We start from the raw sequence: 24157 nt of genomic DNA, 5'->3' as shown, positions 1-24157 counted from the left end.
CATTAAAATCACATGAATTTCTAACTGCCTTCAAAAGAGCTCTCTTTTTTATTGACATTGAGGGTTTCAGTAAATGATCGCATTTTATTGAATTATGATCTCTAATCTTATGCAAAATCTCACAAACTCAGGCTAAATCCATGCATCCTTAACTGTTTCCAAGTCTTGATATTTCAGGAATGATGATCCATGGCCTGCTGAAATACTTGACAGTGCTGTCATCTGTTTTATAGAAAATAGAATCTGACAATTTGCCTCCCCTTGATTGAGGCTTAACTCTGACTCGGTCATTATCAGAAAAAGCAGTGCTTGGTTAAATATTGATGCAATGAGAAAGGCCATTCTTTGTCAGGGATTATGAATTATTACACAAAGATAATGAATCAGGGGAACAATACCGATTGCTCCTAAATTGAGAGATTAGTTTACCAAAGGTCTGGCTGGATGGAACTTCTGCTTTCATCCCTTTTAAAAGAATTTTGCATGCAAATCGTCAGAAGATTAACTTAAGAATGACTGCCATGGGAGAAGCAAGTTCTGAATCAGGAAAGCAGCTAATACCTAGCTGAACTGAACGATTATGAGTTTGAGACGACACTGGGCTACCAGCCAGATCAAATAAATGCTGAAAAGCTAATAACCTGAGATACCTGAGTATGTAGTAATTGTTTTTATTTCCTCAACATTAAATAGCCTCAACATGTAAAAAAAAAAAAATCCTTGCATTGCTTTATGTCTCGTTAAGAATGCCATATAATGTTGGCATTTATGATGTCAGACATTATAAGACACAGTGTCTGCTTTGCTGAGACAGTCAAATTATTGTTTTTATATGCTGAAATGCATTCTTGTATCCTAGCAGAGAGCTATAAGTAAGCAATTCATAGGTTAACAAAAGGTGTACACAACAGACTCTGTACAGCAAAAAAATGCTGACCTGTTTGTTTGAGCATCCCAACCTGCCCAATAATAGCAACACTGATTCAACCAATGGCGCAAATTTGGGGCAGGCCTATTTGTTTGACTGACAAATGGTAACACTGTACTATCAAGTTGGTTCATTTGTATTACTGTAAATTGTGCTACAGTTATCAAAAGTACAAAATCACTCATAACTCCTAAGAGCTTTATATAGCGCAGACCACTATAGACCTTTTTCCTGAGTAAACGATGAGCGCCGCCATTACGAATTCTAACGTCAGATTGAATGCTTTTTTGTTCCGGTTTCCATAGGAACCCATTCAAATAGCGTCCAACTGTTTTTAATGTAGCTAACGTCGGCTGCTTCGTGTCATCTACACACTCATGAAAGTGAGGCACTGACAAATGACGGTCATTGCGACATTGCCAAGTGATGGCGCTATGGAGCCATGTGCTTTTTAAAAACATTTGAATAGGTTTAACATCAGTTTATTAGCTCGGAATATACCCTAATGTGACTAGAAACAATGCAGACCGGAAATGCAAAGCATTCTTTCAGTTAAGAGTCGGACTTACTTCCGTGTTCAGGAAAAAGGTCTATAAGAGGGGAAAAAACATAAAAACTTTTGTCCTATTAGCGTGAAAACGCATGGTCTTGGTCCAAAGTGCCACAAGTGCCTAAAAGGACATTTGCATATCTCACAAATATGGAAGCCATAGGCCGATGAACTTTGAACACCTATTAAACAAACTTAATGGAGGTCGATCGGCACAAAACTCGGTAGACCTGTTTGACTCATGGCCCTCGCATTTTCAAGGGCATTTTCAAGGGTATTTTCACGATTGTATATTGGGCAGTTCTTCACACATATACAATATTCGTATCATATGATAGACCTTTCCAAATGACTTTCCAAATGCTGTCAATCAAACCTTTTGTTAAATGTTTGAAAAAAAAAAAAACTACTTTTGTGAACTTGTCCTAAGTTTTTCACTAAATCTGAAAGAAAAAAAAAAACACTGCAGTTCAATTCTCTGGACTCTCTAGGTCAATAATTATCAAAACATTACCCTTTGAGAAGCTATAATGGGGTAAAAAGTTTTATGGAGATCGGACCACAGCTGGTGCTATAACAGTCATAAATGCTACAAAACATTATATCTCTATGGTAAACTACCAGGATTTGCCAAAAATGCTTTTTTAAATAATTGATTTAGGTGGTTACAGGCTTGCTAAATAATATGTAATGTCTTATTTCATATGTGCTTAAATGTCTTAAAGCATTTGAACCCTGGTAATCGCTGCTTGCAGCTATATTTAAATGTGAATTTGCTGAGCAGTTTTTGAGAGTTCAGTATTTCCCTATTCAAGTCTTGGATGCCCAAAATAGCTGCCTGGAGGTGTTGACGATACGTCTGCTAAGTGAACTGACGTTCCTTGAAAAGGGACTTTGCTGTTGACAGGAGTGACAGAGTATTTGGTAACCTGTTCGAACCAATCATTATTTTCCAATTCTGTTTGTTGATGCTACAGGCGCAGAAATTACACACTTGAGCTTTATTCGGCTTTCAAAATATGTATCCGTCCTTCTTGAGATTCAGCAAACAATATTTCAATATATCCCTGTCTTCTCTGTAATCTCTTTGTATTTCAGTCTGACATTTTTCCTCTTTCTTTGCAGGAACTTCTCTGGCCCAGGTAACGACCTACATCAGGATTCCTTTTACAATATGCAAGCCTCACAATCCTCAAAATCTTGGAGCAGTCACTTAGACCACAGATGCGCTAGGAGCCTCAGGTCGGGCGGCCCTAGCCAAAGTCCTCCTGCTCCCTACCGTCCCTGCTCTATCCCAATCATCCCCTCTGTCCACTCCTACCAGGATGAGGTCTCGTGTATGCAAACCACTCCCACTGACGGAAGCAGCCGTTCTAGTCCTCTGGACAGCACAGCGGATGCTTCGTCTGTCAATCAACCGTCCAACGTAACTGTCTCCAACCGAGCGGCTGGTAGACGGGAGGAAGTGGCCTCGCTACTCGACGAGGCTCAGGAACAGCTCAGAGCGCTAGCACATGCCCAGAGGAAACAGGAGGACATCAGTAGCTCCGTCCCTCAGGGGGCCAAAGAGACTGTGTGCATCCTTTTAGCAAACGGGGGTGGACAAGGGGGAGTGGCCTCTTTTGGGCCCACGGAGACTCAGTTAGTGAGCCCCAGAGACTCGCACAAAGATGCCACAAAGCCTGGCCAATGAGGAGTGGTGGACAGGACTAGCCACAAATGTCCCGTGTGTCTTGGGGCTTCAGAATACTCTGCCAAATTTGGGACACCGCTGAAAGCTACGTTTGAATTTCTGAGGACCTGCTGTGGGTGGAAGCGTGGGAGAGTGACAGTCTCGAACATGTGAAAAGATAATTTATTTATATGCATTTATTTAAGGAGAAACTTCTACTTAGAAAAAGAAACCAAATAGTCTGTCATCTCCATGGTGTTTTTAACTGTATAAAATATACATAAATATATATAAATGGATATAAATATATGAATTCAAACTGGTGACCAAGTACAAAAAAGGAATATGGGAATGAGAAACTTTCTTTTGTAACGTATCAGCTCCACATCCTTAAAGACTCAATGCTCTGTGGTTCAAAAAAGAAAATATATTAAAAAAAGGAGTTTTTCCACTCGTTTCACTCATTTCTAGTCAAGCTAAGCTTGTCCGACACACGATCTTGTGTTTTGCACCTGCAGCAGCTGTGTTTACTATCACCGTCCCAGTCACTGTCCTCTACCCTGCCAAGGAATATGGCTCCATCTGCCTTGAAAACAGTGGAACGTGGATTACAATTGGACTCAACTTCTAAACGCTAATCGTATCCAGGCATGAGGTAACTGATAGTTAAGCACTGCCTCCAAGACATCGATTGGAAGAATTTGATGTGTCCGTCCGTTTGTGGAGCAATCTGCGTTTTGTTTTCTGTGCCTCGGTGCGTTCACTTTTTCATTTGGGTTCGGGTACGAGTAAAGATAAGCTAATGGAACAGAGCACATTGTACTGCACACCACCCGAGATGCACAAACAGACCGTCCGCACCTCTCTGGATGGACCGAGGGGGTTCCTGCACGGGATAACAGAGAGCCGGCTTGGCCAACACAAGGAGCTTTTGTGGTTTTTTCTTTTTGTTCTTATGGAATTATCTGCTGCTTTCTGGGAAGGTGGGTGGGAGCAGCAGTCACTATGAGTCTGTATGCTACCTTTGAATCGGGACATAATATTTCTGTGAATTAACAACCAAATGTGGTAAGAAAGAAAAATTAACAATGAATCTTTGGTGAAGCTGTTTCTTTGTTTCCAATGTTTTTTGTTTTGTTTTAAGTTTGTTTTTTTATGACCCCCAATTCACACAATTGTGCATGTTGATGGTATTGTTTTGCAGAACCAAGCCATGATAGTTACAATGATTAATACAAAAACCCCAAACCTTATAATTGACCCGCATCTACTGATTTCAACTCAAATCCTGGTATCAAAACGCATGAGTGGTCTGCTGAGTTTTATAGATCAGTCCTGATAGACCCATTTCTTAGAAATGTTCAATGGCCGCATTATATTGAATTGACTTTTTTACGTGCTGTTGTTTCTCCTCAAGCATTTATTTAAGACTGCCACCTGTAGTTTGGTTTTACTTTTAAAGCGTGTTGCGTTTGTCCTGCATCAGAGGTTGTGTATACCGTGCCAGCCATAACTCAAGGCCAAGATGAAATTAAACATCTCCTGGTAAAAGGTTAGCCTGTGGCAGAAAGAACTTGATCTTATAACACCTTCCCCTGGCAAAAGTACTGACCTCATCAGTGAATTGCAGTGTGGTGGCATATCTATCAAGATAATCATGCATCAGAAGTAATGTGGCAATATTGCTGTAAGGAAAAGACATACTAGATTCTATCTGATAGATAGACACTTTTTCTTAATCAAACTAATTACATTTGAATAGTGATAATATCACACTGCAACTATTTATTGTCAGTGAAAAGGGGCTTCAGTTTGATACGAGCTGTTGGTAGACTGGTGACATTTTCTTTTCTAAAACAACAAAAATGCCATGTTTGTTAGTATAAGCATTCATGATTTTCTTTTTTTTTCCTTTTCAAATTCTGTCTATGCTCATTTTGTGCATCTCATTTGATTCGCATACGGTAAATAACTAGAAATGCCACACATGTAACAATGATACCTCATTGCGAAGTGATCTATAAAACGGCAGACTAATTCATATCCAGGTCGTTACAGCAGATATATAAACTGTCCATCAGTTAAAGCTCTTCATTTTCAGTTGAAATGGTGTGAGAATATTTTCTTAGAGCTAGACCATATTTTGTACACTAGTGCTTAAGTATATTAAATTATGTTTTTGCACAGTATTTACAATGTATGGTAATTTATGCTGTCATTATTACAGAATGTAAGGTATGTGACGATGAATTGATTACAGAAGATGGTATATTGAAAGACATATTTTGACAGGATGCGCAAGCTGCAACTGTGCAAGAAGGTGTAACACGAGCACAAACTGATACCGAAACTTCATGGTTCTCTATAACAGCCCCTTGGTGTACTTAAATGTGCAATTTCGAAATCGAGAAATGAAATTTCTGTTCATTCTTGTATGTGAGAAACTGCATTATTGCCCTCCCAATTGAAATAGTTTTTCTTTTCATTTAGTTCATTTTTTTATTTTTTCAATAAAGATGAATCTTCAGTGTTGAATAATGATAAACGAGTGTTTTTTAACTAATTAAATGAATAAATATCATCAGCCTAAAATAGTGTCATTCTAATATGATTGCTAAACTAATAGTTATTACAGTTTTTGTCACTTTTGTACATTTCTCAGATTGCAGTTGAAATTCTCAAAAATACGTTCAACCAGCACATCATCTAGTCACTTGTGCATATCAGAAAAGCAATTTCTCGTTGTTTTGAACAAATTGCCAATGCTTTGGTTGTTAATGCAATTATATACAATTGTCTGTAGTTTCCTACTTTGTCATGTTGATCAAAATATATTATACTGGCTCTGTTGAACAGTCTTAACCCACAAAACATCTAGGCATTAGTTCAGTGCATATTTTGTTGTTGTTGTTTTGTAGTTGTGTCCTGAATTAATGATTTCCACAGGTAAATCTTGAATTTCGGTAATTAAGGGGAATTTAAAGTGTTCAATGATCAACCTGTTCTCTAAAATATCTCTATAATAGAGGTGCATTTCACTGAAAAAATGATTCATTGAATTTACTCACTTTTTTTTAAGGTGGTTGCAATCAGTTTATTTTAGCTGCATTTAAGTAAAAAAAAATTAAAAAATTAGTCAACAAAATTTATTTAAATGTAGCTAAAATCTATTGATTGCAACCACTTACCAATGAATCATTTTTTCAGTGACATAGATATAACAACTTACAGTTTGTTACAATTTCTGACAAAGCAGGAACAAGAAGGAAACAAACAAGGTTGAAAAGAAGAGGAGCAAGGATGTGTGGTGAAAGATTTGGGAGGTACAACAGACAAGGACATAGAAATAATATCAAAGAAATAAGTGGGCCTTTGTGGACCATGTTCTAAATCATGACCTTACAACAGCCAAGGTTTCCTCAATATTTCAAGCATTTTGTAGACCGAACAGGTGATTCAACAATGTGCACTTTACGGTAATACTGTATACTCACTGTAATGTTTCATAATGAGTAGTCCATTTGCACTTTTAGGTCCCTCTGTGATGCAGAAAATGCGGACAGAATCGCGGAATCCACTCATAAAAATTTACCGTATAATGTGGAATGTCAGAATTTGCCAAGTTATGGATGAATAAATCAAAAACAGGTCAGTACACATAAATCAAAACATGCTATAGACTAGAGTCTGTGAATATAAAGCCGCAAAAATACTACTTAAATATGAATCCTGCATTTTCTCGGAGTCTCTGAATGAATGGCGCAGATGCGCGGTTTCGTTTACTACACATACTGAAGAGCATGTGGCGCTCACTGTGTTTTCAGCCTCTGCAGCCTCAATGTATTAGCACATGAACACAAACAATCTCTAGAATGAGTCACTTCATGAGCATTTTACTGTTTCATTTGAGAAAAACTTGTCATATCATACACAAACAGAAACTTCACAGCAACCCATTAAAATTAAAGTTTGGATTAACTTGCAGAAACTATGACAGAAATATATTATTTAATAGTACTACTACGACTATTAATATAATTATTAAAACATTATTATTAAGGAATATTTACCTGAAAAAAACAAGTTACCAAAAAAAAACTATTTCTGAAAAAAAATGAAAAAAATGATTAAATGAATTCTTTATAAAATCAATTAATTACACATGCTTTTATTACAATTTTATGAAACCATTAAAATGGAATCCAGAAAATTAATGGAAAACACAGAATTTGGTAAAAATAAAACTGAATTTGAGAAAAAATTATTAATTAAATAAAACATTGAATAAATAGTGAATTGTGAAAAGTTTCATGATTTCAATTAAATTAGACATGCTTTTTGATTAATACTTTTTTAATTAACCATTAAAAAAGGAGTCTAGAAAAATGTAAATGGAAAGAAATAAAGAAAATAAAGTATATTACATTATATAATAAATATACTTGATTCAGATACATACTGTAACACAAACGTGTACAAAGATCAAGACAAGAGTCTTGTGTTTTTTGCTTTTCTGTATTGCAATCACATTACACTATAATTTGTCAGACCACCTGTAGTATACTTGTGAATCCTGTCTAGTCTCTTGCAATCAATAACCCAAATACAGTAATGAGTAATAAGTTTCTACTGTTGAAATTGATAAATGTCATACAGAAAAAGTGCAGTTTCATAAATACACTGTTCACACAAACACTGCCGTTCAAATTACTGGTAAAGTCTGGTAAATTCATTAACTCAACTGGCAATAACCTCCAAACAGCTGCTGTGCCTCCCGGCATTGTATTTGTAACCATGGAGGGGTATATAAATGATTTCATTTTTGTAATAAAGGGGTCATATGATGCGGTTTCTTGTTTTACTTTGTGTTTGGAGTGTTACAAGCCATTTGTGCATATAAGATCTGTAAAGTTGCAAAGCTTAAAGTCTCAAATCCAAAAAGATATATATTATAAAAGTTAAGACTCACTGCCATGCCTCCCAAAATGGCTTGTTCAAACACGCCCCAACTTGTTCACATCACGGCATGGGTAGATTTGCATAATACTGCCCATATGTATATGGATAGAAAGAAGGTGTAACTTTTACCGGCTGTAGTATTGTTGCAGCCGCCGCCATGTTGTGGAAACGCAGTGTGTTTCATTGTGAAAGCGAAATTACTTTGTTTAGCCTTCCAAATGAGGACACAACTAGAAATCAGTGGTTAAGTTATATTTACAACACTGTTCCGGAACAGTACAATGCAAATATTTGAGTGGGTGATGTGCATTTCATGGAGAACTGTTTTCTGAACCTGGAAGAGCAGCTTAGAATGCCAGCTGTACACAAAGGGTTAAGGCTATAAAGTGGGGCAATTCCAACGTTGTAAGGAAAGTCTGCGCTTCTGACTGACGGCCTGTAAGTATTTGCTTCTGATTATTCAAACGCGAGTTTTGAATAGTGTAGAGAAACGTTAGTGCTTGTTGTTTCTCATTCTGCGATCGCAAATGCAGACATGGTGTTATGTTTATGCAGCGCAATGTAACGTGACACAACGCAATGCAATGTGTAAAAAGACAGTATGAGTCATTATAATCAGTAGTTATGTCCCCACTGTATGCAACAATTGCCTCATTTATAATGGGTTTTCTTGTTTCTGTCTCGCCGCGCCGGGAAATGACATCACAACATGATAAGGGACATAACATTTCCTTCATACGCTTGAGGTATTTTGCCAATCACAGTGCACTGGATAGCTGGCAAAAAATCAAGGCGTTTAAAAAGTCAGGGCAGAGAGGAGCAACAATAATGTACAGTATGTGGAAAATAATGTGTTTTGCATTACACCAAATACACAAAATAATGCTCTTTTTAGCAACATCATAAGACCCCTTCAAACATTCAAATATATCAAAACTTAATTTTTAATTAGTAATATGCATTGCAGGACAACTTTAAAAGGCCATACATCAATGAAAAGTTTTTTTGTTTAGCTTTCAGATCATTTTTGAGATATTGAGATGATAAATTGACACTTATGACTGGTTTTGTGGCCCTGGGTCACATATGCGTGAAAGTGGCTAATGACAGGCTTTTGCAGGTAATCCAAATAGTTTCAAGTGCGCTTACTCCATTATGAAAATTAACCATGGTTTTACTACAAAAAAATGGTTACTATACTTACAATAAAAATGGTGATCAATATGCCAAAACTCACTATACTTACCACACATTTACTATAATAAAACCATGGTTAATTTTGTAAGACCTGGTTTGCCAATATTAAGGATGATTTGAAAAGTGTGCCAAAGCGACTGAGAAAAATAATAGTAATTTGAAGTAGTGTAATTTCAATGAATGTAAATGTTCTACCCAGCCATCTAAGTCATCACATTTTTATTTGCGTCCTGTTGGTGCACACTATGGTTCACAATAAGAGAGAAAAAAACATTATTTTGGTGGTAGTGATAAACGTTCATCTTATCGTTTATCATCTCAACAGTCAGTAAAAGCATTTCAAAATAAAAGCAACAATGATACATTGACAATGACACACACATTTATAATAGTATTGTGTAAAATTGAGTTTGACATCTTGAGAATTTTGAAAGATAACATACAGAGTAGCTGTGTAGAAAAATATGTTTTAGCATCTCCACATTACTGAAAACAGACACTTATGTCTGGAAAGAGGAAAGTTGTTTTGTTTGTTTTGTCAAGTAAGATGTCTTCTACCGGTTGTGTGGTGTAGAAGAAGCAGGATTTCATTTCAACAGCCTTGAAAAGTCCCTGAAGTGTTGGGGAACGCCAGACCCTGATGCACTGAGAGAGTCAGGCTATCGAAGCAGAGCGTGAATACCATCTGAAACATGCGGCTGTCACAAAGGTCAACAGTGACTGCTATCAAAGAAAATCCTTAGTGTAGCAACTAAAGAAACCATAAAGGGAAGATTTTGTTGATGAGAGCATAACCGTGTTGTGGGTTCCAACATTTATTTCCTGGCTGAATAATAAAAACACACTCATCACTCCCAGAAGTTGCACTGCAGCCAGCCAATAAGCAAGGAACTGCCATTTTTCTTTAGATGCTGATATCTTTGAGCATAATATGTGTCAGAAGGATTGTGAATAAACTAGATTCCTAATCAAAGTGTCCTTTCACACCACTTCAGGAAATTGAGCATCTACATCAGGGGTTGAAAACTTGGCGGCATAATGTTGGCACACCAACAGATAATCACTGCCATACAAGCAATGATAAGACAGATTTATATTCAGAAAAGTCAAATACATGCCACCGGACAACTAATGGTTATCTAATGGGTCACAGTGATGTAGTTTGGTGTGTTTTTTGTTACTCTCAGAATAATACTTTTTAGAAATGAGATGTTCTAATATGAGGATCTCTGCAGAAGAAACCATTTTGGGACACATAAAATAAACCAAGATTTTTATTCAGCGAACAATGTCTTTAACATTCCACATGCAAAACACAATGATGGTGACAGTCAAAATCAAATCGTTAAAGAAAGAGATGCACTCAAAGTCATCACCACATAACTCAAAGGAAACAACAAACAACGGCAGTGAATATAAAGTTGTTAACAGTAAAGCAATAAGGCTGTGATTTGCATGATTTATTCATGCCGTGGCACATGCTAGGAATGAGTCCAGCATTCAGCGCTGTAGATATCCAACACACATTCATTACCCTGTCCCAGACAATACATCCATGGCAGCATAATCAAGTCTGAATGCACAAAATTTGTTTTAGTCAGTTGACATTAGGGTTACTGTGCATGTACGTGGTTTGTTCGTCCCATATAATCATTTTAACTCTCATTGGAACTGCCTTCAAGTCTGGCCACACATTTAAATATTTTGGAATTGTTATTATTGAAAAAAAAATGCAAGGAAATGGAAAAGGAAATGTACAACATGATTATTAGCATTACTTTAAAAAAATAACATTTTGCAAAACGTTAGGACAATAAACCATAAATGAAGTGAAAAGTTTACATACACCTTGCAGATTCTGCAAAATGTTAATTATTTACCAAAAAAAAGAGGGATTATACAAAATGCATATTATTTTTTTATTTAGCACTGACCTGAATAAGATATTTCACATAAAAGATGTTTACATATAGTCCACAAGAGGAAATAATATTTTTTTGTTAAGTGATAGTTGTTCATGAGTCCCTTGTTTGTCTTAAGCCCGGGACACACCAACCCGACGCCACCCAACTAGCGCCGACGAAAGCCGACCGTCCTGTCGCCTCTAGTCGGCTGCGTCTGCGGGCGTCTGGGCAATTAAACTGAGCTCGAACACACCGAACTGACAACACTCGACTACAAACTAGAAGGTGCTTTCTGCGCATGCATGAGGAGAGATATACCATTGCGTACCTGCAGATGGCAGTAGTCTGTATTTTCATTCCAAGAAGAGAACCCCGAAGAAGTGTTGCCTGTGCAAACAAATCAGTGTTTCCGAAGCATTTACTTTGTCGCTCACCACAGAGATATTCGGTTTTGTGAAGATGTCTGACAATCTGCAAATGGCCCTGGTGCTGTCAGCTCTTGGCTTAGCATTTATTTACATAAACAAGGACTTAAAAGTACACCAGACGATTTTTTTTTTCTAAAAGTCAAAGTTATTTTCATTTTGAAAATAAAAACATTTCAAAGCTCTCACAATACACGTTAGGGTGAACAGTAATCGCCGTCATTCTTGCAAAAAACTATTCATTGCATAAGAATGAAAGTACACTGCTGCGTAAAATGGCCACTTATCCCTAAACGCGTGGCCGTTACACCTCGGGTGTGCATTATTTTCGCAGAATTCTACGGCCCGAAGTCAATTATTACGCTTATACTACAGTTACCACACCTCAAGACATCGATCAAATGATATATTTCAAGACATTCGTCCCGTTTTTATCCTTAAAACCCTATTGTGAGTAGGATTAATTTCTTACGCAGCTCATTCAACAGCTTCGTTGCTAGTTCCAAAACGTCATTTTAGACTAGTAACGACGCTTGAGCCGTTGATAGCAAAATAATGCAGTTTATAATGAAGTTTAGACAGACCGAAAGACAAGCAGACAGACGGAAAGAGTGAGGGAGAGAAAAACTAAGTGTATGACTTTACCTCTCTCACGTCTGTGTCTCTCAAGGGTGACTGGCAGCATCGTCTCTACTAACAGTTAAACTTTAAGTTCATTTTCTTCAAGACCATGCCGTTGTAACCTCGCTTGTGAGAACTGTCATGTCGTTTTTAAGTTGTTAATCGTCAGAGCAGCGCTAACAACATTAGCGCGAATGCTAACGCGAGTGCAAACTGTAACGTTATGTGTGTGCGTCTGTGAGGTGAGTGAGAGAGGGCAAGAGAAATAGTTTGTGCTTTCCGTACATAATAAAACGTAATATATTGTGGAAAAAAACATGGAAATAATCTGTCGTTTTTATCCTGATGTTTACTGTATTTATTAGTTTGGCCAGTGTCATTGTGGGTTTTAGTTATTTTGCTGTTTTGGGCTGTAAGGACCTTTGAAATAACTGAAATCGTATGGCGAAGTGATATAGACATGCACTGCGGTCTAAAGCTGCCTGGAACTACGTGCGCCGTGCGTTTCCCTGAATATAATGCACACCTCTAGAACGTTCGTCAGCCAATCAGATTCAAGCATTCAACGGCCCTGTAGTATAATCAAACATAACGAACATTGTGTACACAGCAAATATATCATTAAATCGTATATTTGTTTACAATTCATATTCATATATTTGTTTACAATTTTATACCTTGTTCATAAGTCATATTAAATGACAGCAGCCTTAATCTTACAATTAATTCAAATTAACAGGCTTAATAGTTTGTGTGTCCTATATGTATGTGAATGAGTTTGAATATATACATGAATGTGAATTGCGAAATGATGACAGCGAGCCGGTTCCCTCTTGAATCCTTCCTTTGCGTGTTACGTCACTTCACGTTCAAGTCCTCCGCCCGCTCTGATTCGATGTCTGAACAGCTAATCAGAGCGCTCTCTTTCCCAGACGGCCCCGACAAGCCCGACGCCGATTCAACATGTTGAATCGGCAAACTTTGGCCGACGCGAGCACGACGAAAGCCGACGAGAGCCGACGTGCGGAACACACCGAACCAACGCGCTTCACCGACGCCCACCAACTGCCCGACGAGGCCAGACGGCCGATCGTCGGCTTCGTGTGTCCCGGCCTTTAAACAGTTAAACTGCTCACTGATTTTCAGGCCCCACAAATTCTTTGGTTTTTCAGCATTTTAACCCTTTCCTACAATGACTGTATGATTTTGAGATCCAAGTTTTCACACTGAGGACAACTCAACTATATGCAACTATTACAGAAGGTTCAAACGCTCACTGATGCTTCAGAAGGAAACACAATGCTTTAAGATCCGGGGGTGAAAACTTTTGAACAGATTTTGAAGATGTGTACATTTTTCTTACTTTGCCTAAATATCATATTTTGACAAAAATATGAAAGAGGCTACAGAAGACAAAAAGAAAGTACTATTGCCCAGATGACAAAATATGTTAAATTTAAATTCAAAAAGTTTTATAAAGCATTGTGTTTCCTTCTAAAGCTTCAGTGAGCGTTTGAACCTTCTTTAATAGTTACATATGAGTCCCTCAGTTGTCTTTAGTGTGAAAAGATAGATCTCAAAATCATACAGTGATTGTTGAAACCCTTTTTCATTCAAATACATTTTTGCTAAAAAAAATGCTAAAAAAACAAAGAATTTGTGGGACCTGAAGGATTTTTCTGAAGAACAGCAGGCAGTTTAACTGTTCAGGACAAACAAGGGACTCATGAACAACTATCACTAAACAAATAAAAACACAGCTGTGGATCATTCAGGTAACAACACAGTATTACGAATCAAGTGTATGTAAAGTTTTGAACGTGGTCATTTTTATAAAATCAGCTATTATTTTCTCTTGTGGACTTCAATGTAAATGTATTTTATGTGAAATATCTTATTTAGGTCAGTACTAAATAAAAAATAACTCTTATTTTGGTAAAATAATTAACATTTTGCAGATTCTGCAAGGTGTATACAAAATTTTAACTTCAACTGTGTTTCAATATTCTTAATTTATACACAAATAACAAGGAGAGCTGTTTAGTTCCAACAAAGTTTGTTTTGAAGGAGTATCTAATTTTTAAGAATAATTTAGCATTTTGGCTTAAGTGTTGTTAGAAGTGCTGAGATCAGAATTATCTATTGCTTGGTTTGTTTCTAACACTCATTAAAACTGTTAGCTGCTGTCAACCAATTAATCATTAGCTGTAATTTTGCTTGCATGTTAATTAGGGGTGGGTCCTGAGACCCAGACTTCCTGCATCGCTCTTCTCTCCTCACTTTTTAATTTATTAAACTTTACTGATGCTTTCAAATTCGTTTTGCAACCGTGATACACTTCATCTGGGATATTTTTAAAAACGCAATATATTTTGCAACTCCACTATGAATCACCAAATCCTCCTCTCGGTGAACTGGGTAAACAGAATCTAGCGGAAATCACAGAAAGCATCCACTTTGTTTCCAAAGCAACGATAGTTTCACAATTGTAGTTCCAAAGGGATCAGCACTCATACCCCCTTTTACACCAAACCACTTAGTAAAGTCATCACTCATGACTAGCTCTCATAGCTTCTCCCATTATTCTTTGCAGATGATATTGAATTAGTTATCTCTATTCCACCCTCTGACAAAAAGATACCCTCATGAATCACTGCATGTCTGCCAAGCATTTCTGCCTGGATAAACACCCATCATTTGAAGCCGAATTGATCAAAAACCAAGTCGTGGTTCATCTGGCCAAGAACCTCCCTTGCCAAGACATTGTCATTTCAATAGACAACTCAGCCATCTCATCCACTCGGTAGCCAAGAATCTTGGTGTCACACTGGACAATAATTCTCTTTTTCAGAAGTACTTGATTCTCACTATCTGTATTAGGCTTATTATACTTATAACATTTGTTTGTGTTTGCATTTTGCACAGGAAGTACTTCTTTTCCAGCAGGTTCTAGCCAAAATGCATGCTTGCCATCTGTTGATCTCTGTGGTCTTGAATATGATACTAAAGGACTTTTCACTTTTTTTTTGTTCAAATGTAAATAAAAGATGAGTAATAATTGTTTCCACAATGATGCCTCTTGTACATCGTCTTATTATCTTCTGGGAGACGTCTGTGTCATTTCTCATCAAAAAACTTGCTGTTTGAATAAAAGTATCTTCAAGTCAGAATTTGCCAGGGGTATGAATAATTTCGGCTTCACTGTATATGGAGAAAAATTCTGGAATGCTTTCCTTAAAAAAATTCTTTGCGACTAAATAAAGAAAGACATGAACATATGACATGGGGGTGAGTGAATTATCAGGATTTTTTATTCTGGAAGTGAACTCGCCTTTAAAAACTTAAAATTGTTGTACAAGGCTTTAAAAATTCCTTCTGGAACAGCTCAATTAAAAATTGTATTGAATTTGACAACTATGTGTTGTATTAAGTGTCTTTGTGTACCTGTGGCTGCTCAATTATATTACAGTTTTTCTCAATTGCTTAAACACATTTCTTGAAATTATGCCTCTTATTTGCGAAACTCTAAACACAAATCCACAACTCCTAACTCATTTCCCCAAACTTCCTATATTGAGGTCAAAATGAAGCTCTCCACTCAAAACAATTCAATCTTGCTGAAAAACCAAACTTTGCTTTCAGACATGACACACAAATCCTCAAAAACAAACACACTACAACACAGTTTTACACACTGATGAGATAAATTTAAAACAATACTACAAAAACAATACAAATAAAAAACTTTTCACATGATGAACACAACAAATCTATTCCTTTGCAAGTGTTTTATTCCTTAATTTAATGCACTGTAGAGTACAGTACAAAACAGCAAAAAACAACAAAATAATTATTCTGCCCAGCATCCTGTCTTTGGTCTGGGACAGGCCAAAGAACCTCTTCAGCATCACAGGCTAAATTAGCCCTGGCCAGGCAGCAGGGGTCAAATCCTCTTGCATGCCTGATCCAACCCTGGCACTCATCAACTAAAATATATGAGACTGCTTGTCTTCTTGCCCTTGCTCTTCCTCTGTCTCTTCCATGTTGTTGTCGTCATCATCCTCCTTCTCCTCCTCCTCTTCCTCTTTCACCTCCTACTCTTCCTCTTCAAAATTACACATTACTGTATGTGGGATATTGATTGAAAAAGACTGGATAGGATTCACAGTTACACTTGTACTAGTGGTCTGACAAAAAATAAAAAAATAAAATAAAAGCACACAACGTCATTGTGAAACAGAAAAAAATATATATATGGGCACAAAGGTGAAAATATAAATAAGAAAGTCCACTGTCAGAATTTGTAACTCCTGTGTTGTCCTCTGTCTATATGCTTTCCAATGGAAGGTTCATGTACCTTTGATCTATTTCAGAGAACTGCTTTATCATTGGTTGATCTATATCATCTTCATTAGTGAAAGTCCAGATTCACTTGAATAATTCATGGCAAATTTACAAAAAGTCTAATAGAAATGTGTAGAATATATGATTGACAGTTTAGGACAACTAGATCAAAAATTTTGCATTTAGGTAATGATTTATACGATGAGCTAATGACTTGATGTTTTGAGGGGTAAGACTATTGCACAGAGAACTACAGCATATAATACATTTCGAGCAACATGACAATAGCAACTGATAATGTAGGAAACTGCAGACAAATGTATATTTCATTTCTGATCTGAGAAATGCACCAAAGTGACTGAGAAAAACGTTTATCCTTTTATCTCCATCGAAGGTTCTGATTGGTGTGTGCTAAATTTTGACTCCTAGTGTTTCCAGTTGGGTAATTGTGTGCTAATTGAGCTCAAACTTTGCAGACTTGAGTGAACAATATTGAATGCTTGTGCTTTCTAAATGACCTCATGGTGTAAGCACTGAGAAATGTAGGGATTTGTGTGTAGAGTTTTGAAGTAACAGTTCACCAAATATAACTCATGTGTCAAAGCAGGGAATAGTGTTTATAGTTTAAGGAAATGGGTGTGCTTTTTCAAAAATGGCGTTATAGTTTTGAAATTTTGGTTCAAAAGACTGGTTATAGTGTTTTAGCAATTGAGAAAAACTGTAATAATGGACAGACTTCATGGCTCCTAGTTTTCTTGGTCTCTTTTCAGAACAATATAAAGAAAGATAAAGAAGGAGTTTTACTATTAACCATGTTAACCACTACATATTGACAATACAATTGAAAAAAAAAAAAGAAGATGGATGTGGCTTCAGTGTGTGCAATTTTGTGTGTAATACTGTTTTTCACTGAAGCCACATGCATAAATTACATTGGCAGGGTGTGTGACTGCGCCATCTGAAGCATTTTAACTCTAATGTGATCTTATTGAAGTGTTGCAAGAGCTTATGTATTTTCGCATGAAGACAATAGCTTGTTACTTAATAATTGCACAGTAATGCTAAAGCCATCATGATGTCATGTTGGTTTTACACTTTTTTTAACATTTCAACAGCTTGACCTACAACATGCTCATGCTGCTTTTCAAACAGAATAAATGGGTGCATTAGTAAAGGCACAATACTGCAACTCTCTGAACTAGTACATGAATAATGCATTGTTATTTCGGATCAACTACAAAATTCCAAGTGAGCCAGCTTTTGTTCTGTCTCTGAAAACTGAAAAACAAACAGACCTTAAAGGGCTTCCAGTTTTAAGTCTACAAAGATTTACCAGCATTTTAATATGTTCAGTAATTTCTATTTACAGGTGAACTGTGTAATTTCTGCAAGACTCCTGGCACCAAAGATAATTGCAAAAATAATTAGTTTTCAAACAAATTGCTTGGCTTCCCCTTATGTTTATTGTTCAAGAGATACTAAGTCTTGGCTCCTTTTTGCCATTTGAAGTTCTTTGTAGTGGTACGTACCTGTATGCAGTTGGCAATGCCGGGAACTGCAAAAATAATAGTCCTTGCACAGCACTTCATTAGGTTCTTGCACATTCATCGTGTTCCTTGGTCTTTTACCCATTCTGGCAATGAAATAATAAATACTTATTAAAAAATAATATAACGGTGGTGACAGCAGTGAAGAGGGAGATGACTGCAATGTTTGAAATGTTCAACAAATACAAAAACAAACTATCTACCTCTACCTTCTCATGCATAATAACACCCATTAGCCTTGACAGTGTTGCACAACCTCTTATAACCTGTGCTTATGCAACTCACAATGTTCAAACAATAACTCAACATAAGCAAACTAATTAATTACAGCATTATAAACTATTTTAGATACAATAACTGGAGCATTCAATAATTTAAAAAATGAGGGCAAAAGGGAATTGCTATTTGAAAACAATTTGATTTAATTTGGGTCACAAATAAACAGTTTAAACTCTTGATGCACTTGGATATTTAATGTAACTGTTAATATTGATGTGTTCTGATGATCTGAATATAAATGAGGAAGCATGAGAGAAAAGGAGATATGAAATCATTCTTCACTATGTTTAAGTGGACTAGTGCAGTTTTGTTATTTTACTGGCAAGCTCTTGTTATCCATCTATTATTATTCTGAAATGTGGAATCGAGTATAGTAAAAAAAAAAAAAAAAGTTTAAAGAATGAGTAGGTGTGTTTAAGCAGTTTTAGTGCTGACTTTCATTCATTAATTGCACAAAGAACTGCATTTGCAAAATACAATAGCGACATAACCCCAGTTCAGATATTTTTGAGTCAGTTACTAGTCTTATCTTCCATCACTTCCATTACTCATTTTATGTCTCAATATCTGTGGGCAGTCTAAGGGTGTAAATCAAGGGAGTAAATTGCAGTCTTCTTTATGAATAACACTGAATCTGTGATGCAAATGAGCCTGCTGATTCATAAACTGTCATATGTAAATATCAGCATGGTTAAATGGTCATAAATCCACTATAGCAGTTGCACAATTTATGGCCAATTGAATTTGTGGGTGCAATGGCTTCGTTGAATGTGTTGATATGCAGTTGTCCAGAAGGACTATTTTAGTGGGATTTTTAGAAATATGTACTTGTCTGCCACGCTGGAAAGAGACAGATACCGTATGGCACTTGTTTCTGCATGACATTTGTGTTTCTAAGCGTGCTTAGCTTGTGCTTATAACCATTCTATTTTGCTTTTTTTGTATATATAACACCATACCACTCAAAAGTTTAGAAAAATTTCTAAATGTTTTTAAAAGAAGTACTGGTACAACTCTGTTTGAAACAAGGAAGGGACATAGTGATGGAACACAGCCTAAACTATATACAGTACACAGAACCCAAAATATATACATTGCAATTTGTCTCCAACTTCTCTGTAAATGAGTGCTGAAACATTATCTGACCTGAAATCACTTTCACCTACCAGGAGACATATGAGTCAGAAATGTACTGTGTCTCTACTGTGGTCAAAGAGGTCACCTGTGCACCCGAATCTTGGTAAATCTGGCTCTTTCATGAAGAAATATTTTTTTTCTTGATTCCACACACAGTATGTTACTCCACCAGTACATATTATCACACCAGTGTACGGCAAAATTAAGAAACCAGGTTGCTTTGACCCTCCACCTCCAAATTACCAACCCACCAGAGTTTATGTTTTTATGGAGTACGTCTGAGAGACCATCCAACCTTGTGGGTTAAAATCTGCAGATAGCTAAGATCCCACTCCTGTTGGGACTGCACAAGCTTCTGCTTGTAGGGAAAATATTGGTTAAATTAATAAAATTTGAGGCTCTTTGAGTTATATTGTAGCTGTTAACAGCAGGAGTGAAAGCAGATTCCTACCTCTGGCACAATATATTCAAAATTTCACAAGTTTTATATAATTCTTGAGAAAATCAAAACATACTTGGCTTGCAGGCCATAATTTCAAGGTTGAGATATGAATTGTAAATTTCCCCTGAAAAAAAAAGTTAAAGGAAACTGAACATTCTCTCAACATTTACTCTTCCTCAACTTCTTTAAATGATGTATGACTTCCTCTCCGCTGAAGATATTTTGAATAAAATCTTTTCTATACTGTACAGTAAAACTTAAGGGTGTCCAATCAATGTTATTTTGGACCCCTCTGGCTTTCACTGTTTAACCCTCTGGGCTCTGATGGGGTTTTGGGGCCCTGGAGAAGTTTTGACATGCCCTGACATTTGTGTTTTTGTGGTTGACATTCTTCAAAAAATCTTATTTTGAGTGCCAAAAGTGATAAAATATTCAACACATGAATGCTGCAACACACCAAGCCGATGGTCGGTCGACAGGCAACGCCAGGCCATCGTTGACTGTCAGCTCAGTTTTTTCAGTGTGTTCCGCGCCGTCGGCATCGGCCAGTCGGTGAGACAGTTCACTCTGATTGGCTGTTCAGCTCAGTGAATCAGTGCACGAGAAGAAAAGCGAAACTGAAAAGCGTACAAACTACAAAGTCAAGATGAGTCACACAGAAGACTGTTCTAATTTTACCTCTAGATTTCAACATGTGAATATTTTCATAACGACTTGGCCATCTGGAATAAAGAAGGTGATCAAAATGAATTATATTCACTGCTTCATTTGTATCTTCACAATTTTAGTTTTGGTTTATCTTTTTGAATGATGAAGATAGACTACTGCCACCTACTGGTATAGACAGTTATTTGTGACCCTGGATGACAAAACCAGTCATAAGGATCAATTTTTTCGAAATTGAGATTTATATATCATATGAAAAATGCTTTCCTTTGATGTATGGTTTGTTAGAATAGGAAAATATTTGACCGAGATGCAACTATTTGAAAATCTGGAATCTGAGGGTGCAAAAACATTTAAATATTGAAAAAACCAAAACCAAAATTCAAAAATTAAGTTTTGATATATGGTAGGAAATTTATTTACAAAATATCTGGAACATGATTTTTACTTAAAATCCTAATGATTTTTGGCACAAAAAAAAAAAAAAAAAAAAAAAAAAAAATATATATATATATATATATATATATATATATATAATTTTGACCTATACAATGTATTTTTCGCCTATTGCTACAAATATACCTGTGTTACCTAAGATTGCTTTTTTCTCTCATGCAGCTGTAGAACGTTACCCTGGAAATCCAGAGGTCTCGCGAGAGCACAATTTGAATTGTCTCTGCAAGACACTCTGGCATCGAGCAATGATGCAGGTTACTGCAATACGTAAGCAATTGTGGGAACCAATCCAATCGGTGTATCTGATGTAGGCGGGCCAGGGGCGAGCTAAACTGATGATGACAGCACTGCGACGTCCGAATCATATAGTAAACTTTGAAAGATCGCTGTCGCTACAGATGAACAACAAGTTGTTTGAAACGGCTTTGGCCGCTACAATGAACGAGTTAGACTTGGCTTTCCATATAAAAGAGGAACAGAAAACCGAAAACTCGAATCGTTCCTTTGCAAGAAGGACGTTTTTGCTGTTTTGCCGACTGGATACGGCAAGAGTTTAATCTATCAGTTCACGAGTTCACGCTTACATATAATTAGCCGGAGAATAGTAGTGCATGTTTGGCGTGCTGTCCGGTGAAGGGCTCCGAGCTCGGGAGTGGCCCGAACCCAGAGTACGTTACCCCCCAATAGGAGTAGCGAGAACTCGGAGTGATGAGATGGGGTGGTGGAGGTTTACTGATAAACCATCGAGTGAATTGAGGTGAGTCAGCTGTATTTAAACCTATGGCGCTGATTGACTTGTGATGTTTACGCTAAGCATCTGACGCGCTTCTCCCGAACTTTGTTAATGTAACATCATTTAGCTCTGCTGGTAGCTAAGCGGGTATTGTTGTGATTGGTCGTGGCGTTATCCAATTGCGTGCAGTTAGAGTTTCAAATGCATGCTTGGTGCCGCCCCTCGAGTTAGGCAGTTTTCATTGCTCGATCCCAGACCCTTAATCTTAATAGATTAGGGTCTGGATTTTTCCAGGCTAGTAGAACGTACACACTAGTTGTCTTTTAGCCCAGATGTAGACGATGTGAAACAACAATAAAGTTGGTTTCGCTGCTAGCTCGTCAATGTCAGTTTGGTGTGTCACAGCCTTGATATAAATTAATAAACATATAGGTGAAAAGTACGTTTTGGAGGGAAGCCAGAAGAACTGTCACAGCTGTGATGTAATCTTTGTAAAATAGTATCTGGGTGTCCATACAGACACACTGTTTTCTTGCCATCCACAAGTTCAGTCCTAGTAACACGAATTCATTCAGATTCATAAAAGCACTGTTGTATTTTTTTATGGAGTAGCACAGAAATTGTCCCAAGTACCTGACAGATATCACCGCAAGAGGTGTCCAGAGATATCACGCTTATCTCTGTGACAGCCCTAGGCTCTCTGAAACGGCAAAAAAGAATGCGACCACAGGAAGCTATTGTTTAGGCGCACAGAAGACTTTGAGACGCTATCTGGCTGTCAGTCACTTTGAGCATTCAGGTTTTCTGACAGAGAGAGGGGGCAGTCTAATTCACTCATGTCTGGTGGAACTTAGCAAAATGACTACCATCACTTACAGCACTTTAATGCTAACAAAATCACCCATACAATCCACACCTCATCGCTAAAGTCAGTGTCAATCACTAGCACAGAAAATAGATTTTTAGACTCATCACCACCACCTTTGGATATAGAGATGAGCCCTACTGGATTCTTAATGCAGAAGCAGGATGATATATACCTAAAGGATTGAAGGGAGGTACAGTATTGTCACTTCCCAACTGCAGTTGTTCCTCACAAAGACCTAATTTTTTGCGTGCCAATATTTCAGAGCTAACAATTTTTGTACCCAGCTAACAATTTTTGGTTCCCAGAACGTTATTTTTTATGGTTTGTTTTTGGTTAGCCAAGAAGGTTTTCTTAACATTACCAGAATGTTAGTTTTTGGTTTACAGAACGTTATTCTAATGTTCCCCTAACATACAGCATTTAGAGATTTCTTCAGTACCAACTAAAAATGACTTTAACACAATGTATGGTTTATAAAATATGATATTTATTGACAGATATAAAAAACAGGACTAGACTTAAGTAGGATATCAATACATTCATTTCTTACCACTGAAGTGTACAGTTTCTACAGCATAACATTCCTCTTTCGATCCATAAATAAAAACTTCTTGACTAACATGTTCTCTTCAGTTAGGCATGTCAAATGCCTCTGAAATCATATTTACTCTCATAACTACATACATTTTAAGTAATAATTTAATAAAGAGATTGATAAACAAGCAAGCCAGTAAAACAAAATGACTGTTAATTTTTAAATTCCGTGAGTGTGCATCTCTGTGTGGAAGACAGGCGAAAGCACATGCTGGACAACAATGAGCAGATCAGAGGCACGCAGTAAATAAAGATAAACCAAACCCACTAATTTTTTATTATTTCTGTTATAACTCTACACTGTAAAAAGTTTTCACCAGTTTCAGCTTAAGAACTTAAGTTTAGCAGCTGCCTTAAAATTTTAAGTTAAATCAACGTAAGTCATTTCAACTCACAAGTTAAATCAACTAATTTTTATTGTAATAAGTTAAAATGACTTGTAGTTTTAAGCTGATTTAACTTAAAATTTTAAGGCAGCTGCTGAACTTAGATTTTTAAGTTGAATCTGGTGAAAACTTTTTACAGTGTATGCTTAACCCTGGCTTAATATTACAATTTAAAACGTGTTTTGATTACTAATTTCTGTATTTTAATAAATGCTGCATTGAACAAATTCCCTGTATAGGTATTAGACAAAAACATCTGCAATCTTTTCATTGGAAAGATTTAAGCTTTACAGGGTTATACAAATAACTTAAAAATAACCATTAGGTAACATTTTCTGTAATCATTAGGGAATGTTCTCTGTAAGTTAAGTTAAACAACCATCAGGCAGCATTCTGGGAATGTTATTTTATGGTTGCAAAAAAAAATCCTAAAAATAACCATCAGGGAA

General features: G+C 36.8%; 1 protein-coding gene across 1 annotated transcript in view; it reads left to right on the top strand.

Moving 5' to 3' along the window:
• nrg3a (neuregulin 3a) overlaps window positions 1–5671 on the top strand; it is a 426896-nt gene extending 421225 nt beyond the window's left edge. Inside the window, exon 9 of the mRNA XM_073834062.1 lies at window positions 2604–5671. Within this exon, the coding sequence (XP_073690163.1) occupies window positions 2604–3171 (568 nt within the window). The 3' untranslated portion in view covers window positions 3172–5671. The remainder of the gene's footprint in view (window positions 1–2603) is intronic.
• Window positions 5672–24157: the final 18486 nt, after the last annotated feature.

Source organism: Garra rufa, chromosome 2 (assembly GCF_049309525.1).
Source record: "Garra rufa chromosome 2, GarRuf1.0, whole genome shotgun sequence".
In the NCBI taxonomy this organism is placed as follows: Eukaryota; Metazoa; Chordata; class Actinopteri; order Cypriniformes; family Cyprinidae; genus Garra; species Garra rufa.
The sequence above is the reverse complement of the archived record's forward strand: the minus strand, read 5'-3'. Positions and strand labels throughout refer to the sequence as shown.